This window comes from Anabas testudineus, chromosome 23, assembly GCF_900324465.2.
Source record: "Anabas testudineus chromosome 23, fAnaTes1.2, whole genome shotgun sequence".
Lineage (NCBI taxonomy): Eukaryota > Metazoa > Chordata > Actinopteri > Anabantiformes > Anabantidae > Anabas > Anabas testudineus.
The window spans coordinates 1,628,827-1,650,666 of NC_046631.1; the positions used below are offsets into that span (position 1 = coordinate 1,628,827).

The 21,840-nt window shown below is 44.5% G+C and overlaps 3 protein-coding genes across 5 annotated transcripts in view; 2 read left to right on the forward strand and 1 right to left on the reverse strand.

The window, feature by feature from the left end:
* scube1 (signal peptide, CUB domain, EGF-like 1) overlaps nucleotides 1-2,951 on the reverse strand; it is a 60,554-nt gene extending 57,603 nt beyond the window's left edge. The window contains exons 1-2 of one of the 3 annotated variants that reach the window (XM_026363047.1): nucleotides 2,805-2,951; nucleotides 844-966 (exon numbers count right to left, since the gene is read on the reverse strand). In XM_026363047.1, coding sequence (XP_026218832.1) covers nucleotides 844-966; nucleotides 2,805-2,892 — 211 coding nt within the window. In that variant the 5' untranslated portion in view covers nucleotides 2,893-2,951. Of the gene's footprint in view, nucleotides 1-843; nucleotides 967-1,463; nucleotides 1,552-2,804 lie in introns of those variants that run through there. The other 2 variants (XM_026363048.1, XM_026363049.1) reach the window with 2 other exon arrangements.
* Nucleotides 2,952-4,542: 1,591 nt separating this feature from the next.
* samm50l (sorting and assembly machinery component 50 homolog, like) lies at nucleotides 4,543-11,781 on the forward strand. The gene is made up of 15 exons (XM_026364162.1): nucleotides 4,543-4,885; nucleotides 5,327-5,440; nucleotides 5,964-6,065; nucleotides 6,306-6,393; nucleotides 6,593-6,699; nucleotides 7,090-7,220; nucleotides 7,380-7,467; nucleotides 7,635-7,763; nucleotides 7,855-7,926; nucleotides 8,259-8,345; nucleotides 9,001-9,071; nucleotides 9,176-9,243; nucleotides 9,897-10,043; nucleotides 10,370-10,511; nucleotides 10,793-11,781. The coding sequence occupies exons 1-15, from the start codon at nucleotides 4,865-4,867 to the stop codon at nucleotides 10,836-10,838; spliced, it is 1,413 nt and encodes a 470-aa protein (XP_026219947.1). The 5' UTR covers nucleotides 4,543-4,864; the 3' UTR covers nucleotides 10,839-11,781.
* Nucleotides 11,782-12,397: 616 nt separating this feature from the next.
* aldh1l2 (aldehyde dehydrogenase 1 family, member L2) lies at nucleotides 12,398-21,810 on the forward strand. Its single transcript, XM_026363707.1, has 23 exons — nucleotides 12,398-12,541; nucleotides 13,701-13,845; nucleotides 14,372-14,606; nucleotides 15,016-15,181; nucleotides 15,353-15,454; nucleotides 16,606-16,695; nucleotides 16,809-16,943; nucleotides 17,047-17,172; nucleotides 17,250-17,341; nucleotides 17,438-17,585; nucleotides 17,687-17,806; nucleotides 17,908-18,035; nucleotides 18,116-18,266; nucleotides 18,360-18,430; nucleotides 18,520-18,625; nucleotides 18,755-18,842; nucleotides 18,977-19,070; nucleotides 19,156-19,255; nucleotides 19,421-19,519; nucleotides 19,601-19,766; nucleotides 19,851-19,956; nucleotides 20,048-20,247; nucleotides 20,334-21,810. Exons 1-23 carry the CDS (start codon nucleotides 12,494-12,496, stop codon nucleotides 20,387-20,389), a joined length of 2,772 nt encoding a protein of 923 aa, XP_026219492.1. The 5' UTR covers nucleotides 12,398-12,493; the 3' UTR covers nucleotides 20,390-21,810.
* The last annotated feature ends 30 nt before the right edge of the window (nucleotides 21,811-21,840 follow it).

Genomic DNA, 21,840 nt, shown 5'->3' on the forward strand with positions numbered 1-21,840 from the left:
CAGTCTCGTTGTGAGCGGCGATGCATGTCGTGCAGGGGGAAAAGATTGGAGCATTGTGCGTGCGTGCATAAATAGCCTGCCCCAGCTGCGGCGTGCTTTGAGGCAGAAGTGAGTGGAGGTGTGAACGCACAGCCAGGTGCTGCCCCCTGCCTCACCCTGCACTTCCTCCCCATTAATTAGGAGAACCTGTGGTGGTGGGGGGGGGGGGAGGGTTGTGAAACAGCTGTTAAACCCACTGTTACATCAGGGGCCCCAGTTCTTGAACACTAAACTACCCAGATTTGGTCCAAATGTGTTCGGGATGGACTGATAATCATTGAGTTCTATTAATACACCTACACAACACAGTGATACAGGGTGCGATCCAATTAAGTAAGCATCTGATTCACTGAAATAACAGCTGTAACCCACTAAGTCTGGCAATCCCTATTGTTCGTGGCCTAAGTGAGACAAAACGATTACGTTTAAAAGCCTAAATTATGACTAGGAATGCAAAGTGGCTCTGGTTAGAGTTGAGCCATAAAAGCTCTTGGTTGAGGTTGAGTAAACCATTGGCACGATTCAACAGCAGTGTTCAAACTCCATCGTCTACCTCTCTGACAACTGCCTTATTTTCTGCCTCACAAAATAAAAGACTACAGTTTCTCTTAAATGGACTCAGTTCCCAGACATGCCTGCTGAAACTATTCTCTAGTATGAGCAGCCTCTGTATCCTGCTTCACCTTCATGCACTCAGTCGTCCGTTTATTAGGTACACGCTAATCCAACAATCCCCCGTCACAGAGGCGATCATGGAAAAGGTTTGGTTTAAGGCAAGGGTCTCAACGTCGGTAGGTCACTCACCTTCGCACTCCTTGCCATCTCCCTGGTAGCCCGGCTTGCAGATGCAGTTGTAGGACTTGGGCGTGTTCTGGCACAGGGCGTCGATGTGGCAGTCGTCGGAAGCCTCTGCACATTCGTCTATATCTGTGCACACATTAAACATAAGAGTTCTTAACTTTAGATTCTACTCTTTATTTTATGGATTCTGTCTCGTCAACACCTGGACCAACAGTTTGGGGGTTAGGTAATCAATCAGGTATTATTTAGATATGAGGATCAAACCTTCCTCTAAGGTCTTTCCCAAAGCTCTTTTCCAACACAGCTGTATCTCCTAAGGCTTTGAAAAAACATTCAAAATAAATAGCAAAGAGGGAAATTCTATTGAAATGACATAAGAATTGTCCAGAAATGTGAGTGTAAAGTTGTCTCATTTAGCTTAATGCAGCTTAAAGCAGAGGGCCGAGGGTTTAACGGCTTCCCCATTGATTGGGTTATTGATAGAAGAGGTGGTCACATCTGGGCCTGAATCCCAGGGCAGAGGGCCAACTCATTACACAGTGTACACACACACACACATACACACACACACACACACACATGCACAAAGACACTGAGATGTTCTGGTCCCTCCTGTCATTCACCATAGAGCTGCTTCCTTCAGAGAATAAACAGCCCCGTGTGTATGTTAGGAAGCAGCCTGCGGTTCAGCCCCCTCGCTCTGTGCCTGGCCCTCCGCCCCGGCTCAGCTGTACAAAAAAGCAATAAATAAACAATAAACTGAATTCACAATAAATATTTTCCCCGTGTTTAAAAAAAAGGCAAAGGGGGTGTTTTATTGGAGTGGGAGTGAAACAGGCAAAGGGAAATAGTAAGAGTAAAAGCAGCAACAGGTTCAGATGTTTGTTGTTTGTATGGTCTCCTGCATAAGGGGACACTTTAGATCCTCTTCTCCTCTGCTTCCCCGGCTCCTCCTGCAGCGTGCTATATTAATCTGAGCCCTCCTGGGTTTGAGAAGCCCTGCTTGTCTCAATATTGACTCTGCACCCATTCAAAGTGGTGGGAGGCTGAACAATGTCCTGCTGCTGGATACTGGGCCTCTGGTGCCGGCCTTCTCCTCCTGGGACTTTGACAGCCCTCTTGCTACTGCCGCCACCCCCCATGAACCCACGCTCTCTCCCTCTCTCTCTCTCTCTCTCTCTCTCTTTCTCACCTTCTCTCTCTCTCACTCACACACACACGCGCACAAACACCTCCTCCTCCTCCAGCTCCATACAAGCCACCAAACCCGGAGACAAGATGCTCCCTAGCGGCTCAGCGCGCACCGGACTGCGCTCCCAAAAAAAAAACCACAGTTCGGTAAATCACTTGCACCATTTCCAGATGGTGAAATATGGAAACAGGCAGGCCCTCTCACTCCAAATCAAAGCAAACGAGCGCTTAACCCAGAGATCAAGCTGCGGTTTCCGATTGAAATTGACGTTTGCGCGCAGGAAACAGAAGTTCCAGTGAAGTCTGGGAGGCTGGTAAACCGACTGGAAACGCATTTGCACATCACAAACGCCTTTCAAGGAAGAAACTATGACGTAAAGCAGAGTTGCTACCAAGATTTGGGCATTTAATTAATCAGGTATGGTTTTCAAAATGGCACAATTTAGTTTAAAAACGTCTGCTCGTGGCGAAAGCGGTGCGTAAAAGTGCGCTTCCAGTGCCAAAAAGTGCATCAATGCCACGCTGTTCTGACATCACAGTGGATATTATGACAGTATAATGGCATAAAAGGAACATGCAGAATGCCAGTTTTATTAAATGACAAGTTTAAAGTGGACTTGAGCATGTTCTAAATCTCCACTCATGTCGCGTGAATATCCCCAGCTGTTGTCCTGTCCTGTCAGGTTTCATTCATCATTCAGGCTGAAGCCACCAAAAGGTGCATGTAATGGCTGACAAATAAAGCAAGACAGAGACGAAAGGGGGGCTCTTACCTGCGACTCCGACATTCCCCATCACCCTGCAAGTATTTATGAGGAGGACAAACAAACAAACGTCCCGGGAAAAACAAGCGCTCCCCATGCTGACAGACGGTGTGAGGATTCAGCAGGGCTTTTTCTGGGGGTTTGGACTGCGCGCGCGCGCACGTGTGTGTGTGTGTGTGTGTGTGTGTGTGTGTGTGTGTGTGTGTGTGTGTGTCTGATACGACAGGAGGGAGGGCCGCTTTTGGTGGACTGGTAGCGGCGGGGAGAAGGGGTGTGGGGTGGGGGGTGGAGGGTGGAGGGAGGCAGCAGGAGAGAGAGAGAGAGAGAGAGAGAGAGAGGAGGCAATCCGAGCCTGGTGATTGGCTTGTTTGAGCCGCTATAGAAAGAGAGAGAGAGAGAGAGAGAGAGAGAGAGAGAGAGAGAGAGGTTATTTAATGAACAACGGGCAGCACAGGATGACATCAACCTAAACCTATAAATGAATTATCCCATTAACACCCCTCATACAGTGTCACTCCTTTACTTATAACAATAAAAATACTCCATAACAAGGGCACAAATTGAAACAAACTGTACTAAGAATAAACACAGGGTCATTTAAAGCAAAAACAAATATACTACAACCCCAACAACAACAAAAAATAGACAAAAAAAAACTACTACATAAATAGGCACACAACGACCAAAACATAGATTAAACACAATATAATCCCCAAAACAAAAAAAGACAACAAATAACTACAAAGTAGTTCAAGTAGTCTACTCCACGAATAATACAAAATATTTTGAATGATACACAAGATATTACATTAGAATTTATATTAACTCAGTAATTAAGTGATGCGTTCAAAGATCTGTGCTGCAGGGAGTTTTTATCCCCTCCACTGTCACCTAGTGCTTGCTCAAGTGGGATTGTTGGGTTTTCTATATAATTGCAGTCCTGTCTTGTATCTTGCTATATCTTCGACCTTTCACAATAAAGTGCCTTGATGTGACTTTTTGCTGAGATTTGGCCACTAATTGAATATGGTGGTGCAGCAGCTTGTAGAAGTGGAGCTGATTTGAACCTCTCAAGTACTGACAGCTGTTTTGTACATCACACACATGGGCAATTTAGAGTTATCCTAACTGCATGTCTTTGGACGATGAGGGGAAGCAGGAATTGGTAAAGAGAACCAAATACAGTAAATATACTTAGTTACACGCCGTCTCAATGCAGTTTGGAAATCACCCTGATTGCCTCTGATTACGTCTGTGAGACTAAAGGCTGCTTTGTGTTGCATGACTCTGACTTTTACACTCGATCTGAAGCAATCATAAAGTTATTACATTAAAAAAAAGAAAAAGTACACACTTACAGTACTTGTGTTTAGTGGGATATTTATAGGGGTGCGAATATGAAAATAAGTAGAACATTTCAATCCGGGTGAAGTTATTTAACAAACCAACATATTTGCATTAGGCCAATAAGAAAAGATGACTTTTAAGCGTAGATGCTGTCAGTTATTGATCTACTTTAAGTAACGAGTTTAAACTTTAAAGCAGACAAACGGCGTCATCTGCTGGAAGAGCGTCACCACGTTTACAGATGCCGTGGCCACACCCACTCACTGACCCGCTGTCATTTTCCAGCCAATCACAGAAAGGAGAGACGGCGATGCCTTCCGGAGCAACGGACTCTCTCGCTTTCACCACGTCGTCCCGTCAGCTTTCCTTTCTGTCATTCATTTGCCAAGCAGTCCCATTTAACACACCGCTACGTCCGCTGTGCAGCTGTTGCGTTAATACGTCCTAGGATAAACATAGACACAAGCAGGCTTACGATCAAGTTTAAGCACTTCTATTTTTTTTGGTTTGATGATATAAACGTTGTACTATTGCACGGCTTCCCAAACGACAAGACGGGCGAAGGAGTACGCGAACGCAGCGCGAGACCTCACCAACTGTCATGGCGTCTCCCTTGAAGGGGGTTTGGTACTGGAGAAAGTAGTAGCTGTCATTTTCCAGTTTTTACCCCCCGAGCGCAGCTAAACACAGTTAAAGAGGTTTTACAGCAGCGTTTCCTTACCATGGGGACTGTGCATGCAAAGGTAAACGTCAATTCGTCCTGACAGCCGGCTTTTCTGTTTCATTTTTGCCCATGACCTCCTCTGCCCACCTGAGTGTGTGAACGTTAGCTTAACTCGAGCTTCAGCTAACGTCAATTAACGGCTACGAGCGGCGCTTATACAGAGTCATGGTGTTTATTTCAAATGTCTTTATGTCTTTATTTGTACATTTTTGTTCGGCCTTCAGTGCGTATTTACAAAAAAATAAAACGTGTCACAATGTTGTAAATTCAGAAACTTATGTCTGTAATAGTTAAAGCATGTAGTGACTCTGCAGTGACTTTGTATAGGACTGTGTGAGAGCTAATCCTCATAAGGTGTTATTATCTTTACTTTACCTTTTTTTTTAGAGTAGGATTCTTTCCAATTATGCCTTGTGTTTTGTGTATGACACAGTACAGACTGTACACACTGTCATTTCAGAGTCTGGATCCTCTCCCGATGCATGGCCGGGATCTAGGTGTTAACCCTGATGACTTGGTGGAGACTCCAGAGCTGGAGCAAGAGGCCAAGCAGGAAATACTGGAAAACAAAGATGTAAGTGGCAGTAGGATTTGCAATAAAGATACAGTACTCTAGTTTTTATATGGATGTTAAATGTGGATTATAAGTTTATTTACAGCAGCAAGTGCACTGCAATTAAATGTACCCTTCCGCATCCCTGAATTAGTGTTTGATGTCTATTTGAAGTCATGCATTCAGTTCATTTGTTTTAGATGTTGTCAAAAAATGTGTTTTGTTCTACATATTCTGACACAGTAGAGGTACACCAGCATGGCTGCACTGTACAAAACAATGCTACTGCTTCATTATACAAAATGAATCTATAATATAAATATATTACATTCAGTTTTTTTGTAGGTAATTTAGAAGGAGGCAAACTGCTACTCCATTATAACTGAAATATGTATTAAACATGTGAAAAAGGTAGAATGTAGAGGAAAAAAGGGTCATTGTTAGTGGTCATCACAGGGTAGGAAGTTGTGTTACATGTGCTTACCTTCCTATGCTGTATAATACTGATGTGAACGTAATCAGATTAAAATAACTGTGATTGCAGGTGGTTGTCCAACATGTCAACATCCAGGGTCTTGGAAGAACTAAAGAGGATCTACTCGGCTATGAGATCTCTGATGTTTTCCACGCCAAAAACCTAATTGATGTACGTATTTATGACAGCCCAGCACAGAGAAGCACAATGGCACGAACAATGGCAGTTGTAACACTGGGTGATAAAATTATCTCCATAATTATTCCAAGAACACTTTCAATGATAACTATATTTTTCATCACATTAGCCAGCTCCACATAGTCCTTAGAATTGTCACCAACTTATGCATTAAGCTAACAGCGCACCGATCGCTGACATGTGCAGAAATAGAAAGTTCTGTCTTGGTTGCAGGTGATGAAAAAATCCCACATTGCCAGACAGAGGCTGCTCCGCCTAGGAATTTTCAAAGAGGTGGAAGTTCTTATTGACACGTCAGAAGGTAAGTGATCCGTGACTTCTATCGAACTAGACATGGCTGTTTTAATTCACTTGCCTGTCACTTCCTGTCATAATTTGTATCATGGTATGCGCTTTGATCGCTCATCTGCAGGACCTGGACAGGACAGTAGCTGCACTCATAGCATAGATATAAACCTTGGTATAAACCTTCCTCACCCTGATCGGCTCTCCTTTCTCAGGGGCAGATGCTCTGCCTAACGGTCTGGATGTCACTTTCGAGGTGATAGAGATCAAGAGGCTGACGGGAAGCTACAACACTATGGTTGGAAACAATGAAGGAAGCATGGTGAGAGAAACAGCCCTTACACGTCATCCTCTTCTATTTAACTTCTCACAGCAGTTTTACATCAACGAAGAAAATCCTGCCGTGTTATTTAGAGATTTTGATCTCACACATTCTTCTCACGTACTGCATACATAAAAAAAAATATATATATACCAGGCCTATGGGACTTACTTGTGTTTGAGTGATCTGCAAATGTTTGTTAAAGTCATAAACTGGAGCACATCAAGTTCCAATCAGCAGTTGAGTTAATAGTTTTAAATGTGCCACATGTAAGATTTCGTGAAATCAAGCAGTGAGCGAGTGTTTATTAGAAATCGACTGTTACGATCAACATTATTGTCACAACCACAACAAGTTCAACATTTCATCAGTGTGTATCCTATTTTCCAGGTCCTAGGTCTGAAGCTTCCCAACATGTTTGGTCGAGCGGAGAAACTCACCTTCCAGTTCTCCTACGGCACCAAGGAGACGTCTTACGGCCTGTCCTTCTTTAAGCCCCAGCCCGGACACTTCGAACGCAAGTATGACAGCACATGACAACATGACAGCATCTTTTATTTCTGCAGTTGTTTTAACAAGCCTGCTGGTGTTTTTAACGAGTTAGACATCCTGAATCATTTTACAACAAAACACATAACACAGAGTAAGATATCTCTCACAGTTGGTGTCCTCTGTTTCAGCCTCACTCTCAATTTGTACAAAGTCACCGGTCAGTTTCCATGGAGCTCCTTAAAAGAGACTGACAGAGGTGTGTCTGCAGAGCTAAATGTAAGTTAGTATCCTGCATGTGTTTACCATTTGTGTTTAACAGAAAAGCACATTAACATCTTATAAATATATATAAATATATAGTACTTTAAAGTAATACAGTAGCACAGTTCCTATGTTAGCATCTGTTTATTTTAACTGCATTTTTCCACCTTTCTGTGCTGCAGTTTCCCCTTGGAGTGACCAACCACACACTGAAGTGGGAGGGCGTCTGGAGGGAGCTGGGCTGCCTGGCACGCAGCGCTTCCTTCGCAGTACGAGAGGAGAGCGGACACTCGCTGAAATCTGCCCTCTCGGTACCGCCACACGCTCAACCACAACCTTTTTCACTTTGAGCTTTATGTGTTTTTGTCTCTTTTAAAACCATTTCCCCATGTTGCTTTGCAGCACACCATGTCAATCGATTCAAGGAATTCTGCCATTTTCCCCAGTAGAGGTGCCTTATTCCGGATCAACCAGGTAAAGTGTTCACACACATGTTCGTGCACACTTGATGTTATGCTGTTGCTGGACTTGCTTGGGATAAAGTGTGACCTTGACATAGTGCAGAAAATTGTAATTTAAAGAATGAAGATATATATCAAGTTAATGTTAGACATTTAGCAATAAAACTTGACTGATGTTGTACAGGTATTTATTTTGTGTGTGTGTGTGTGTGTGTGTGTGTGTGTGTGTGTGTGTGTGTGTGTGTGTGTGTGTGTGTGTGTGTGTGTGTGTGTGTGTGTGTGTGTGTGTGTGTGTGTGTGTGTGTGTGTGTGTGTGTGTGTGTTTTGTCCGTGTGTGTCCTGCAGGAGCTGGCTGGTTACACAGGAGGAGATGCCAGCTTTCTGAAAGAGGATTTTGAGCTGCAGCTCAACAGACGGCTCTTCTGGGATTCAGTAAGACAGAACTCTGACCTGATGAACCTGAATATGATTTGCCAAGATTTAAATTAGTTGTTTTGATGCACTGTCTGCCCTGGGCAGGTAAACAAATACATTTTATGGACACTAATTACTACGTTTCAGTCCTCTTTCTATGATGTAGTATCAGATTAGAAGTGATGGTAGAGTCACCTCTGCTGATAAATCTGTTTGTTGTAGGGTATGGATCCTGCTGCATTTATGCTTTCACTCAAGAGTGTTGTGACACAAGCCTGACTTTGTGCCAGAAGCAACAAAGCCACCTCATCGTTTAGTTTAATTTAACTACAGCATATTAAATTAGACTGAAGATGTGTGGATTATTGTTGTCCATTTTTGTCCAAGTGAAATATTGAAGCTGCAAGTGCAGTAAGTTTGAACAATGTGAATGAACCATACTCAAACTCTTACAGGATTTTTAAATCTCTCTCTAAATCTCTAAAACCCAAACCCTCACGTATCATTAGGTCCATTTCAGAAATCCACCATCCAGCCTGTTGTACTTAGTTGTAGTAAGTGTCTACCTTAAAGAACCACTAGAGGGCAGCAAAACAGAGAGAAACTGTAGCGATGTGCTTTTTTTTTTCCTCCTGTGTTGTGTGTATAATGGGAACATTCGGTGTCCTCTCAGGTCTTGTCTGCTTCCTTGTGGGGAGGAATGCTTTACCCCATTGGAGGAAACCCGTCCTGCATTGCTGATAGGTAAATCGCATTTTTTATGTATATTCAAGTTAGCACTAAAAACTAAAACTCACCTGTGTGTGGATTCTTTAACAGTACTTGTGTATCTTGTCGGTATCTTGTAGGTTCTACCTTGGAGGTCCCACCAGTGTACGAGGATTTGGGATGTACAGTATTGGGCCACAAAGTGAAGGTAAAAAAGAAACATGCAGCATAGAAACAGATGCATCAAGAGCAACACAAGAAATTACCTTATAATTGGGTGTAGGTGTCTGTGCCATAAAAACGAAGGGGAAGGTCATCAGTGGAGCCCCAAATTAGAATTTGAGCAAAGAAGATCAGATATGAGCAGATCAGATAAAAGCATACAAGTAAATGAAGGGTCAGAAAGAGCTCAGTGAATCTCACATGCAGGACAAACGTGTGTCCTCTAGCAGCACAAAGGGAAGAGATGAAATTGCTAAGAAAAATGCAAATAAAACTGGCTCCAACAATGTTATTTATTATTTATTCCATTTATTTATTTCACTGTATGAGTCAAGGAAACCATCGGTTTCTGGCTACAGATGTGTGTTACTGTGTGTCATTCTGCTCTGCGTCATCCAGACGTCATGATTTCTCCAAGAAGCCACTTGTTCATTAAGCCGGTTTCATTACACTTTATTCTCATTGGTTCATCTATATTGATTAATCGCCACACCTTCTTAACTGTCATTCTATGAATCAGATTAAGTGTAGTTGGTAACATGGCTTTAATGTGCTAAAAACCACAAAGACAAACTTGAAGTACCCAGTACATGACCCATCTGAGTACAGCAGCATGTCCTGCTCTGCTGTGTGTTTCAGGTGATTACCTGGGTGGAGAGGCATACTGGGCAGGTGGTCTGCACCTCTACACCCCTCTGCCCTTCAGACCTGGGAGGGGGGGCTTTGGAGACCTTTTTAGGACACATTTCTTTCTCAATGCTGGCAACCTCTGTAACCTCAATTATGGTGAGTGCATTCAAAGTATTAATACATATCAGCCCTACTACAATTAATTAAAATGGACTGAAATGATACTGTAAGTCAGTAGATACGTACATGACATGTAGACTAATGAAGTAGTCAAAGTGCATTGTACCTCCACCTGTCACACCTGTGTTTCGTTGCAACATCAACACATCAACGTAATTGTTTCTATAAAATTCTGTAAGCGCCTTGAGATGAAATCTGTGATTTGGCTTCAGAGATGCAATGTTACAGTGTGTCTACAGTAAACCTTCCTGTGCTCCAGTTGTCCTAGTTGTGTTGTAACATGTTGAGTGTTCTGTGTGTAGGTGATGGTCCCCGGGCCCACCTTCAGAAGCTAGCCGAGTGTATCCGCTGGTCATATGGAGCGGGCATTGTGCTGCGGCTTGGGAACATCGCCAGACTGGAGCTCAACTACTGCGTGCCCATGGGAGTTCAGAGTGGAGACAGGTAGGTGATCACGTGACTTCATGCCTTTAATCACTTGAGAAGTATCAACAGAATTAGAGATTTGATTACACACTACCAAGAAATGGGCATTTTATATGCAGCTGTACACAGGTACAACAACAAAGCTGCACATTAGGACAAGAAAAGTAGCTCACATAGCAACCAAGCCAACAGCTTTACCACAAGATACAGTTCTCATCTACTAATTGCTTATGAACCTATTGAGAAGATGTGAACTATTGACTGTCCCTGTCCTAACACTGAACTCTGTCTTCTCACAGGATATGTGATGGTGTCCAGTTTGGTGCAGGAATTCGCTTCCTGTAACCTCTTCACTTCACTGGCCTCATCTCTTCCAGCAGAAAAAGGGAGAACGTCTTGCTCTTTGTCTCCTGTAACTTGTCGTAGAGTGTGTAGAACTAGCATGGGTCTTGTGTCCTGGGGAAATGTGCCTGAACACCCCCCCAGCCTCTCTTTGATATGATGCACAAGTTAAAGCTTTGGAAGGAGAACGTGCCAATGCTGAGTTTTCCCTGTAACACTTAATTCTAGTAATTCCACAAAAATACCAAGCACCAGCTCATTTTTAGGACATTATAAGGAAACTTTCCAGGCAATAATCTGGAAAATAAAGCACTGTGGCGCTCTTTATGACATGACATGACGACACACAATGCAAAAAATACATTCACGGTGCATCAGGTACATGTCATAACACCATGTTAACAGTTGATCTCTTCAGTAAAACACTACTGCTTTCACTTTGAGCCCCATTTCCTCTTCGTTTGGTTTGAAATCTCCAGCATTGGCACATTGTCTGCAGAAAAGTCATGTTGTAGTGTTTTCACCCACTGTGATAACTGTGGAGACACAAAAGTAAATTATTTGCCCAAATGTGTGGTGTCTCCAGGACTGCTTCTTGTCCAGCTGCATGAACTTGATGATGTTGTTGTTGAAGAGGGTTTTACGTGCGCCACACACTCTCACGAACTCGTGATTTTGGTTGAGCTGTACGAGGAAATAAAAGAAACCGGCGCCTGTTTAATTCAAACTGTGGCATAGGAAGGGAATCGATCGTTATGTTAAAATGAATCACTTAAGCACTGTTGTCTGACATATACACTGGCAAGGTGATGTTCTTTTCTTTGGCCGGCAGCACAGATGGGAGCCCTGAGCGTCACCCGCCAATCCACCACCAGTGCTCTTACCTTTCATCCTCTTATTGATGTTGTTGACATTGTTCACGAATAAATCACAGCTGCTCCCCCTGGTTTCTCTCTGGATCCTTTTGTGATTTCTAAAATTCCCCATTCTACAGTCCAGAAAGGATTCATGTCATCCTTTCTAGGAGTGAGTGTGCAGGCTGTGTGCTGACAGTCTAAACCTTTGCTCCACAGGAGCCTGTGCAGGGCAGCTGAGTGTGGATGGTGCCAGAAGTGTGTTTGGTCGGACTCTAGTCTGTGTGGGAGTCCGACAGGTGTGCAGAACATGCACTCAGTAAAGCCACAGAGACAGTTGTGCAGGTATTTGGAGATGTAGTTTGATTGTTTTTACACCTAAATACATAAGATACAGTATATAGCATGATCATTTTTTGTGTCAGGTGATCCAAACAAAAAGAGCTGCATGCTTTTAAGCTAAAGTGAATGAAACATAACTGTGTAATTCATACAACAACGTTTATTTCTGTCCCACTAAGCACAGTCAGTGCGGCCTTGACTGAAATCCCTCGACTGCATGAATTCCCACGCGTGAGCGCGCGACGGAGGCAGCAGGCGGGGGCGCGCACGCACCGTGCCGAAGCAGCACGTCGCATGTCGGCCGCTATAGCGAGGGGGCTATAACAGTCGCTGTCACACACACGTAGAGGTGTAGAGGTGTGTGTGTGTGTGTGTGTGTGTGGGATTCATTCTGCAACAATCGGACTTCTCAGCCTTTTAAAAAAAAAAAAAGAAACCTCTTTCTATGCAAACACCGCCATCATGTTGTGGACGGCGAGTCAAGTCTGCAGGAGATTCTCCACCTCGTCCGTGAGTGACGTTACATTTAATGTTTTATCTGCACCACACAATGAATCGTGCGTTTGATTTTACTGTTGCATTGATTGAAGCGGATACTAATGGTGATGGTAGTGACAGGAACAGGACGCAGCTCGGGTTTGATTCACGATCAATGGGGGTCGCAGGTCGTTTTCTTCTATTCTACAGAATATTTAACCAGTAAATGATGATGATGTGCAGTATCGGTGCCAGATTGCCACGTTACGTCGCCTCCCCCCCCCTCTCCTCTCTCCTCCCCCTGGGATCTGCCTGTGCCGGCCTTTATACTGTACAAGATCTGGAGGAATTGCATCAGCTCCACAGTGCGCACCGCCTGCGGCTTAGCCCGGGATCCCGCAGGGCTGAGGGCAACACGGTGCACTCGTTTACCCCGAGTGCCTGGGGATCATCATTGTCCGGGGGCTGCACTGTCATTCATTTCTCAACTGTTAAGAGAAAGCTACAGTGCTTTGAATGAAGGGCTTTGAACGCATCACGGGGGGGGTCGCTGCGCTGCAAAGCGTAGCGCAGCAAACCAGAGACTGGTGCGCTTGACAGGACACGGGAACCTGAAGGCACCCTCCCTCACTCCTGTGCTGCCACAGTCAGAAGGGGGTAGTGTGGTGGTGGTGGTGGTGGTGGGGGGGGGGGGGGGGGGGGGGGGGGGGGTGGCTGTCTGCCAGCATCGATTTTCACAGAGCTGGCTTTACTGACCAAGCCAGGGACGAACTTAGTGATTTGAGGGCCCCCGGGTAAGAGAAGTGTGGCCCCCTCCTCCTTTTTTATGCTGGACTCTCACTACCTTTAGGTTTATTTCTTTTACATAGCTAAGTATTCATCTGTGTAAAAATAAATGCACAATACTCATTCATAATTTACGTACCTATCATGTGGTATGCTTTAGATCATGAACAGTTCCTTTCCTCCTCCATACTTCCCATCATTATGGTACAAGTGATGTTTGTTCCATCTGTCAATAGGATTTTTCTTCCATTATTTATAATTTTCTATCACATTCAACACACTCAAATTCACAGTTTCTTTCAAATCTACTGTAGTGTAGCTCACCAGGCACGTTTCAATGCATGCTGCTTTTCTAGTACTCAGAATCTAGTATCTCAGATTTCTACTTTATTCACTCTCGTTACAGCATTATTACCAGAACAAGCTAAAACTAGCTATAATTGGCCAGAGCTTATTCGGCCAGGAGGTGTACACCAACTTAAGGAAGCACGGTCACAAGGTGGTGGGTGTGTTCACAGTTCCTGACAAGGATGGCAAGGCTGACCCCCTTGGTAAGTTCATTCTACCTCTCTCTGTGTTAGCCTGTTGATTCTCGGCCTTTCTTTCATCTCTTTTTGCACCACCAGTCTAGTGTGTGTTCTTCAGTTTGTGCAATAATGCTTGTAGTAAAGACAGAACCTCTTAGATGTGATGGCCCTGTGATGATCCTGTGTGCTTACTCTGGGTCATCAGAGTCCAGTGTTGAGGCTGAGGTAGATGCATGTTGACTGTACAGTGCTCCTGGACAAAGACAGGCCTTTACCCTGCATTAGCTGTGGGATAGTGGCTCCATTGTCTGTGCAGGGAGAGGACCCCGTGCGGCCGAGAGATGCAGCTCTGAGGTGCAAAGTCCACAGTCTGGCTGAGCAGTCTTTCCAGGAAGCAGCATCATCATCATGATGATCATTATGACATCATCATTAGCTATGAGCAAGCCAACATTCAACTATTTATCCTCTAACACTGATAAATAACAGTGAGCACTTTTGCTACGTCTCATAAATGTCTCCCAGAACAATTGTTTTTTTTTTCCTTTAGCTGTGGCAGCGGAGAAAGACGGGACGCCGGTGTTCAAGTTCCCACGCTGGCGGGTCAAGGGGAAACCCATTCCAGACGTGGTGGAGGCCTACAAAGCGGTGGGTGCCGAGCTCAACGTCATGCCCTTTTGCTCCCAGTTCATCCCCATGAACATCATCGACTTACCCAAGCACGGCTCCATCATCTACCATCCCTCCATCCTGCCCCTGCACAGAGGAGCCTCAGCCATCAACTGGTGAGATTCAATTTTGCACAAAGAATTAATAGATCTCTTTGGCAGCATTACCCATCATGACCTGTTATCACAAAGAGCTTTAACTAAAGCAAACAACACTAAAAAACAGACATTTAACAGACAAGAAACTCAAGTTGTCTTATCTGTCCCGCATGATAGTCTGTCTCTTCTCCACCCTGTCTGCTTCTGTTATCAGAGAGACTCAGCGTCAGTTTGGTTTCAACTGTTAAAATACAGATGAAGCCCTAGGTCTTCATGCAGTACCTATCCGCTGATCCACATTCTCCTATTAGTACTTTATCTGATTCTGCTCAGTTAGTTCAGGGTTTTGGTCTAGTGGACATTATGAACCAGTCAGAGCACATCTTCAGGAGCTTATTTCTTCGTGTGTGTATGTGTGTATCACCAGGACCCTGATCCATGGTGACAAAAAAGCTGGCTTCACAGTGTTCTGGGCTGATGATGGACTGGACACTGGACCAATCCTGCTGCAGAGGGAGTGTGCTGTCGAGCCCAACGACACAGTGGACACACTCTACAACCGATTCCTCTTCCCAGAGGGCATCAAGGCAATGGTAAACAGCTAGAATATGTATATGAGTATTATTATTATTAGGCAGTCAACACCTCTCCTGACAAGTTATATAATGAATACTTCCCATAATGCCTGGTTTGCACTCTTGGCCATCAGTACTAAAATTGTCATCTACATATTGTCATAAATTCTACACTGTTTCCTGCTTCAGGTGGAGTCAGTGCAGCTCATCGCTGATGGAAAGGCCCCTCGCATTCCCCAGACAGAGGAAGGAGCCAGCTACGAAGGCATTCAGAAGAAGTCCAACGCCAAGGTGAGACTACAACACCACCTGGTGTCGGGTCATTACAGCTACCACTAAGAAGCATGAGTAACGTGTGTTTTAAAATCCTATGTGCAGTTGTTGTCTGGATTCAGCCAAAGATTGTTTGTGAGTAAAGAGTAATTGTGTCATTCCATCAAATCCAACAGACAGAGACATATTCACCCTAGACCATCCCATTATGTCCAATATCAGTTTGGACTTTGGTTTATTGAGGACCATAAAAAGTTGACTGGGACATCCCTAGTATTTCCAGTCAGTAACTGGTGACATGATATGCAATAAGTGGATTCATTACTCGATTTGATGTGAAGGGTGTATGAATACAAATGCATTTTTTTCAAATTTGTGAGGGGGGCATTTGCATTACATAGACATGCCCGTCCAAAATAAATGTATATAATAAAATAAAAAGCCTTTAGCTTTGATTACGTTTTGATAGCAGCCCCAGATCATAGCACTGCCCCCACAGGCTTGTACAGCTTGTAGATATGATGGGTGCATCACTTCACCTGCCTCTCTTCTTACCCTGATGCTCCCACCAATCTGGAACATGGGAAATCTGGATTAATCAGACCACATGACCTTCTTCCATGGGACAGTTTTAGTAGTTTCATCAGTCTCTCTTACCTATTTCCTCAGTTACTTCCAGGTGGGGACTTTTTTTGGACAGGCAGTGTAGCAGTGACTGTTAAAATCCACTGACTAAAGAGAAATAAGGTTGGATAATCCCAGTTCTTATTCTACTCACTAAAAGCAACATTTACATAAGCACTTGTATGCTGTTCAGTTCATTCACTTTATTCTCTTAACAGCATGGAAATTTACCGTCAGTGTAAAACATCATTTGGGGCCAAATGTGTGTTGAATCAGTGTTTATCTTACAAGAAAGACAGAGGGGGGCTGATCTTAGCTGCTCTCTGATTTGTCACTTGTAACCACGATGTTGGCAACGTGTTTAATGTGCTATTATTAGTACAGAGGGTTATTTTCCACCCTCGTTTTTTTTTTTTCCATGTCTCCCTCAGCTAGTGCCAACCAGCTGTTGGGCTTCCCTCTCATTCTCAGAAATGTGTGCGGCGCGGTCTGAAATCTAAAATACGCCTACAGCATGTTGACACTGGCTCCTTTCTGTGTTCCAGATCAACCTGGCGCAGTCAGCCAAGGCCATCCACGACTGGATCCGCGGCCACGACAAAGTCCCCGGTGCCTGGATTGCTATTAATGGTCAGGTGTGTTTCCTGGAACTCACTAACTCACTAAACACTAGCTGTTTGTTGTAAGGCCACATTGAACTGATATTCAGCACTATTGTTAAATGTTTTTCTGTTTGTTTTCCCCTCAGCCTGTCACCCTGTATGGTTCATCTTTGTTTGGGGGGTCTGCACCCGCGGGTCAACCCCTGGAAATAGAGGGGGCGTCCCAACCTGGCCTGGTCACCAAGAACGGGCTCATCCTGTATGGCAACGATGGGAAAGCCGTGAGTGTGTCTGCAGCTTGTTGGACTACAAAACATTAATAGTCAGAGCAAACGTAGAGTATACATCATGCGTTCCGGTTCCCACTTTCTGTCTGATCCACAGCTCCTGGTAAAGAACCTGCAGTTTGAGGATGGGAAGATGATCCCTGCTTCCAAGTACTTCTCGTCCGGGGAGAGTTCCAGCGTGGAGCTGACTGATGATGAGAAGAAGATGGCTGAGGAGATCAGGGCAAGTAGAAGCTGTGGTAGCTGAATGCTTTCATACAAACAAATTGATAATAGTGATGTTTTTTTTTTTTATCATAGAACATATGGAAGGGCATCCTCAGTAATGTCCAAGCCATTGAGGACACCACAGACTTCTTCAAGTCCGGCGCCGCCTCCATGGATGTGGTCAGGTTAGGGAAGCAAACAGTGCAATCAATCAATCAAAACAAAAGCTAAAGCATGAGATCAACTGAAAAATCTGGGTGTGGTGGTGTGTTTGTGTCCAGGCTGGTGGAGGAGGTGAAGCAGAAGTGCCCCAGTGTCCAGCTGCAGAGCGAGGACGTGTATATGGCCACCACCTTCCAGGATTTCATCCAGATGTTCGTCCGCAAGCTGAGAGGGGAGGACCAGGAAGAAGAGCTGGTCATAGACTATGTGAGTCTGAACGCCAACCTGAGTATGGTTCAAATTTACCCTGACAGAAACAGAAAGTACAGAATAATTCATAGTAAATAATTAATTTGTGTTGTATCCAGGCAACCAAAGAAGTGAACAACATGACTGTGAAAATGCCATACCAGTGTTTTATCAACGGAAAGTTCGAGGATGCAGAAAACGGCAAAACCTATGAAACCATCAACCCTACTGATGGAAAAGTGAGTGACGTGGATGCATGCATACAGTACACACAGAGGGACCTCAGGAGGCTAGTTCAGGACACATGTGACCCTTGTGTGACCATTACCTCCCCACACAGGTGATCTGTAAAGTGTCCTACGCCTCAGTGGAGGATGTGGACCGGGCCGTGGCCGCCGCCAAAGATGCTTTCGATAACGGCCCCTGGGGCAAAATGAACCCCAGAGACAGAGGAAGTCTGCTTTACAAGTAAGTTACTCTTTAAATTTAGGCCCTGATTATTATATCAGTCAGACTTGTGCAGTGCATTGATGACCTCCTCTCCCCAGGCTTGCAGACCTGATGGAGGAGCACCAGGAGGAGCTGGCCACCATCGAGTCCATCGACTCAGGAGCCGTGTACACACTGGCCCTCAAGACGCACGTAGGCATGTCTATCCAGACCTTCCGCTACTTTGCTGGCTGGTGTGACAAGATCCAGGTGGGTTCATGTTAAAAAAAACCTTCCCTGCAGCTTGTACTTTATTGATCCCCTTAATTAAATAACCGAAGGCACGCTGCTGGTTGTTTTTAGGGCAAGACCATCCCCATCAACCAGGCCAGACCCAACCGCAATCTGACCTTCACCAAGAAAGAACCTCTGGGGTAAAGCCGCCTGTTTACACCCTTCATTCATATTCATTCACGAGTGCGTTTTACTGAGTGCAGAGCTGTGTGTGGTTGTTCTTTGATAGCGTGTGCGCCATCATCATCCCGTGGAACTACCCTCTCATGATGCTGGCGTGGAAGAGTGCCGCCTGCCTCGCAGCCGGAAACACGCTCGTGCTTAAACCTGCCCAGGCGAGTACGCCGGAGTGCGCACAGCGTTGACATGGGCAGTTTAAATGACAAATCTTCTGGTTTAATCTCATCCTGGTGACTCTCTGTTGCGGTTGCGTATTTTTATGCATATTTTTTTTTCCTCTAAAGGTCACGCCACTGACAGCGCTCAAGTTTGCAGAGCTTACAGTGAAAGCTGGAATTCCAAAAGGAGTGATCAACATTTTGCCAGGCTCAGGTAATTGGACTCATCACACCTCATTATTGTTGTATCCACAAGTCCAGGTTAACTTAATTCCTCAGTATATTTATGATGTTTGGGACTGGCTCTCAGTCTTTAGCCACTATTCCTGAACCCTCTCTCTCCTCCAGGTGGCATGGTGGGACAGCGGCTGTCCGACCACCCGCACATCCGCAAGCTGGGCTTCACCGGCTCCACACCTATCGGCAAACAGATCATGAAGAGGTAGAACCAGACAAACTTGAAATAATTACAACAACAACAATAATAATAATATTTGACCATCTGTCCTTGTGATTTCCTGTCACAGCTGTGCGCTTAGTAACCTGAAGAAGGTTTCTCTGGAGCTGGGAGGGAAGTCGCCTCTCATCATCTTCAGCGACTGTGACATAGACAAGGCTGTTCGCATGGTGAGAGGGAGCATAGTGGACTTCAACCACATACAGTAGTGCTGAATTAGAAAACTAAACACTTTTGGGACTTCTTACTATGTAATCCTGTGTGTGTGTGTGTGTGTGTGTGTGTGTGTGTGTGTGTGTGTGTGTGTGTGTGTGTGGGCGTGTGCTGCTCCACAGGGCATGAGCTCTGTGTATTTCAACAAGGGCGAGAACTGCATCGCTGCTGGACGTCTGTTCGTGGAGGAGTCCATACACGATGAGTTCATCAGCCGAGTGGTGAGAGACCCTGACCCCACCCTCCTGTAGGAATAACAGAGGACATACCCCTCTAAACATGGCTATTTTCTCCGCCCTAAGGTGGAGGAGATAAAGAAGATGAAGATTGGAGACCCTCTAGATCGCTCCACAGACCACGGCCCACAGAATCACAAAGCCCACCTCGACAAGCTGCTGGAGTACTGCAGCACCGGGATGAAGGAGGGGGCCACGCTGGTGTATGGAGGCAGACAAGTTGGCAGGCCAGGTACGACACACACACTGCCCAACTAAGTTTCTAATCAGCTTTTTTTTTTGGAGTGGACAGTCCTTATAGTCATTTTTCCCTCAGGTTACTTCATGGAGCCGACGGTGTTCACTGATGTGGAGGACCACATGTTCATCGCCAAAGAGGAGTCCTTCGGCCCCGTCATGGTGGTGTCGAAATTCAAAGACGGGTAAGTCACGGAACGAGCACCCAGCTGCAGTGCTGTCGTACGACTTGTGCACCGACTGTATCTTCCTGTCCACTTTTTCCACGAACCACAGCGATGTGGACGGCGTGCTGCAGAGAGCCAACGACACCGAGTACGGCCTGGCCTCGGGCGTGTTCACCCGGGACATCAACAAGGCGATGTACGTGAGCGAGCGACTGGAGGCTGGAACGGTATTCATCAACACCTACAACAAGACGGACGTGGCTTCGCCTTTTGGGGGCTTCAAGCAGTCTGGCTTTGGCAAAGACCTTGGTGAGTAAACATATGGAGAACCTTATCGGAGGTGAAAGCCTGACGCAGCATGTCTTGACCATTTTGGTTTGTTGTCTGCCCCACAGGAGAGGACGCTCTACTGGAATACCTTAAGACCAAAGCTGTGACTGTGGAGTACTGAGGAACACACCTCTCCAACCAGCCACATCTGAATAGGAAGCAAATTTGACTGTCCGCTCCAATCAGACATCCAGCCTCTTGATGTATTGCTACGGTTTCAGTTCTATAGGTGTGTTTTACATTAAAACACACACACACACACACACACTTCCACCTGAAACCTATTGTTATCATTGAGGTTCAAACTATTTAATTGAATTTACAAAGTCAAACAATCAGATAAAATCATGCCTTTCTCAGTCGGTGATGCTGCCTTCACCATTCCTTAACATCTTTGTTTACTCATTGATAGCAAAAAATAGACAAATTCATTAGATTATGGATAAATTGACCGGTTGATATGTTGGTATGGATGCTTTTTAAGTTCCGTTTGAGTGAATCAAATGCTCGCAGAAGGCTAAAACAGTAACCCAGTACTAAAGCTAACAGCTACTGGACAGACGTGCACATCCAAGATGAGAAAACAAGGTCCAAGTTACAGTTAATGCTGCAAAATCCACATCAAAACTGACAAAGTAATAATGATTATATAATAATATGACAACTAATCCATTACAGTTAACATACTGTAGCTAAGATTCATAGCAACATGTTTTGTCGTTAAGGCCTTTATGACAAAAAGGACGTATTTTGATGGGATTTCATTTGTACAGCTGTAATAGACAGTGTTACATATCCACTACACACACAGTTTTTTGTTTTGTAAATATTTTTAACTAGAGAGGTAAAAAGAAGTATGATTGGATATATTTTTGACACGTCACTTGTCACTCAGAGGAACACTATATGTTCTAACATTTGTAGTACATTTGTAAATGAGCAGGTGGGTGTATCACTAATGAGAACAGGTTGTGAAGCTACTTTTATATTCGAGCCCACGTTGTCAGTGAAGGTAGTAAGGGCTACGTGTTTTTGTGAGAGCCTTTTTTCATCATGGTAAATAAAGGTCAGTTTGAATTTTACTGTGTAGTCGTGCCGTTGCTTGTACAATTTGCTGACACGCTGCAAAAAGTGTATTCGTGGATGGATTCTGCAAGAACTTTGGCCCGTTGCTCCTGGCAGAAGTCGTGCGACTCCAAGCACAAGTACAAATGTGGTTTAACGTAGGGCTGCCAGGTAGTAAATATCAATTACAGTAGACTGCTACTTCTATAAATGCGGTTAATTATTGTTTAAAATAGTAAATATCTATTCGAGTGGACTACAGCTTTAATAAACATAGTTAAAAGTAGGGTATCTCATTCTGTTCAGTTGAAAATATCTATTAGAACAAGGTACTACTACTATAAATGTACTCAAAAGTAGTGTAACTTCTTTCTTTGGTTTTGAAAACATTTCCTTTTTTAGGTCTTGTGATATCAGCCCAGCATTTGTGGTTCATCTGTTACTGACGTGCAATTTCTAACAACATTTCTAACAAACACTTACTGTAAAATGGGTCCGACTGATTTC

Bases quoted from the DNA above. Each gene is read 5' to 3' on its own strand.
- aldh1l2 (XM_026363707.1), top strand. From the start codon at position 12,494: ATGTTGTGGACGGCGAGTCAAGTCTGCAGGAGATTCTCCACCTCGTCC. The intron at 13,846-14,371 runs GTAAGTTCATTC...TTTTTCCTTTAG, and splicing joins TGGCAAGGCTGACCCCCTTG to CTGTGGCAGCGGAGAAAGAC. The intron at 18,036-18,115 runs GTAAGTTACTCT...TCCTCTCCCCAG, and splicing joins AGAGGAAGTCTGCTTTACAA to GCTTGCAGACCTGATGGAGG.
- samm50l (XM_026364162.1), top strand. From the start codon at position 4,865: ATGGGGACTGTGCATGCAAAG. The intron at 4,886-5,326 runs GTAAACGTCAAT...CTGTCATTTCAG, and splicing joins TGGGGACTGTGCATGCAAAG to AGTCTGGATCCTCTCCCGAT. The intron at 7,927-8,258 runs GTAAAGTGTTCA...TGTGTCCTGCAG, and splicing joins CCTTATTCCGGATCAACCAG to GAGCTGGCTGGTTACACAGG.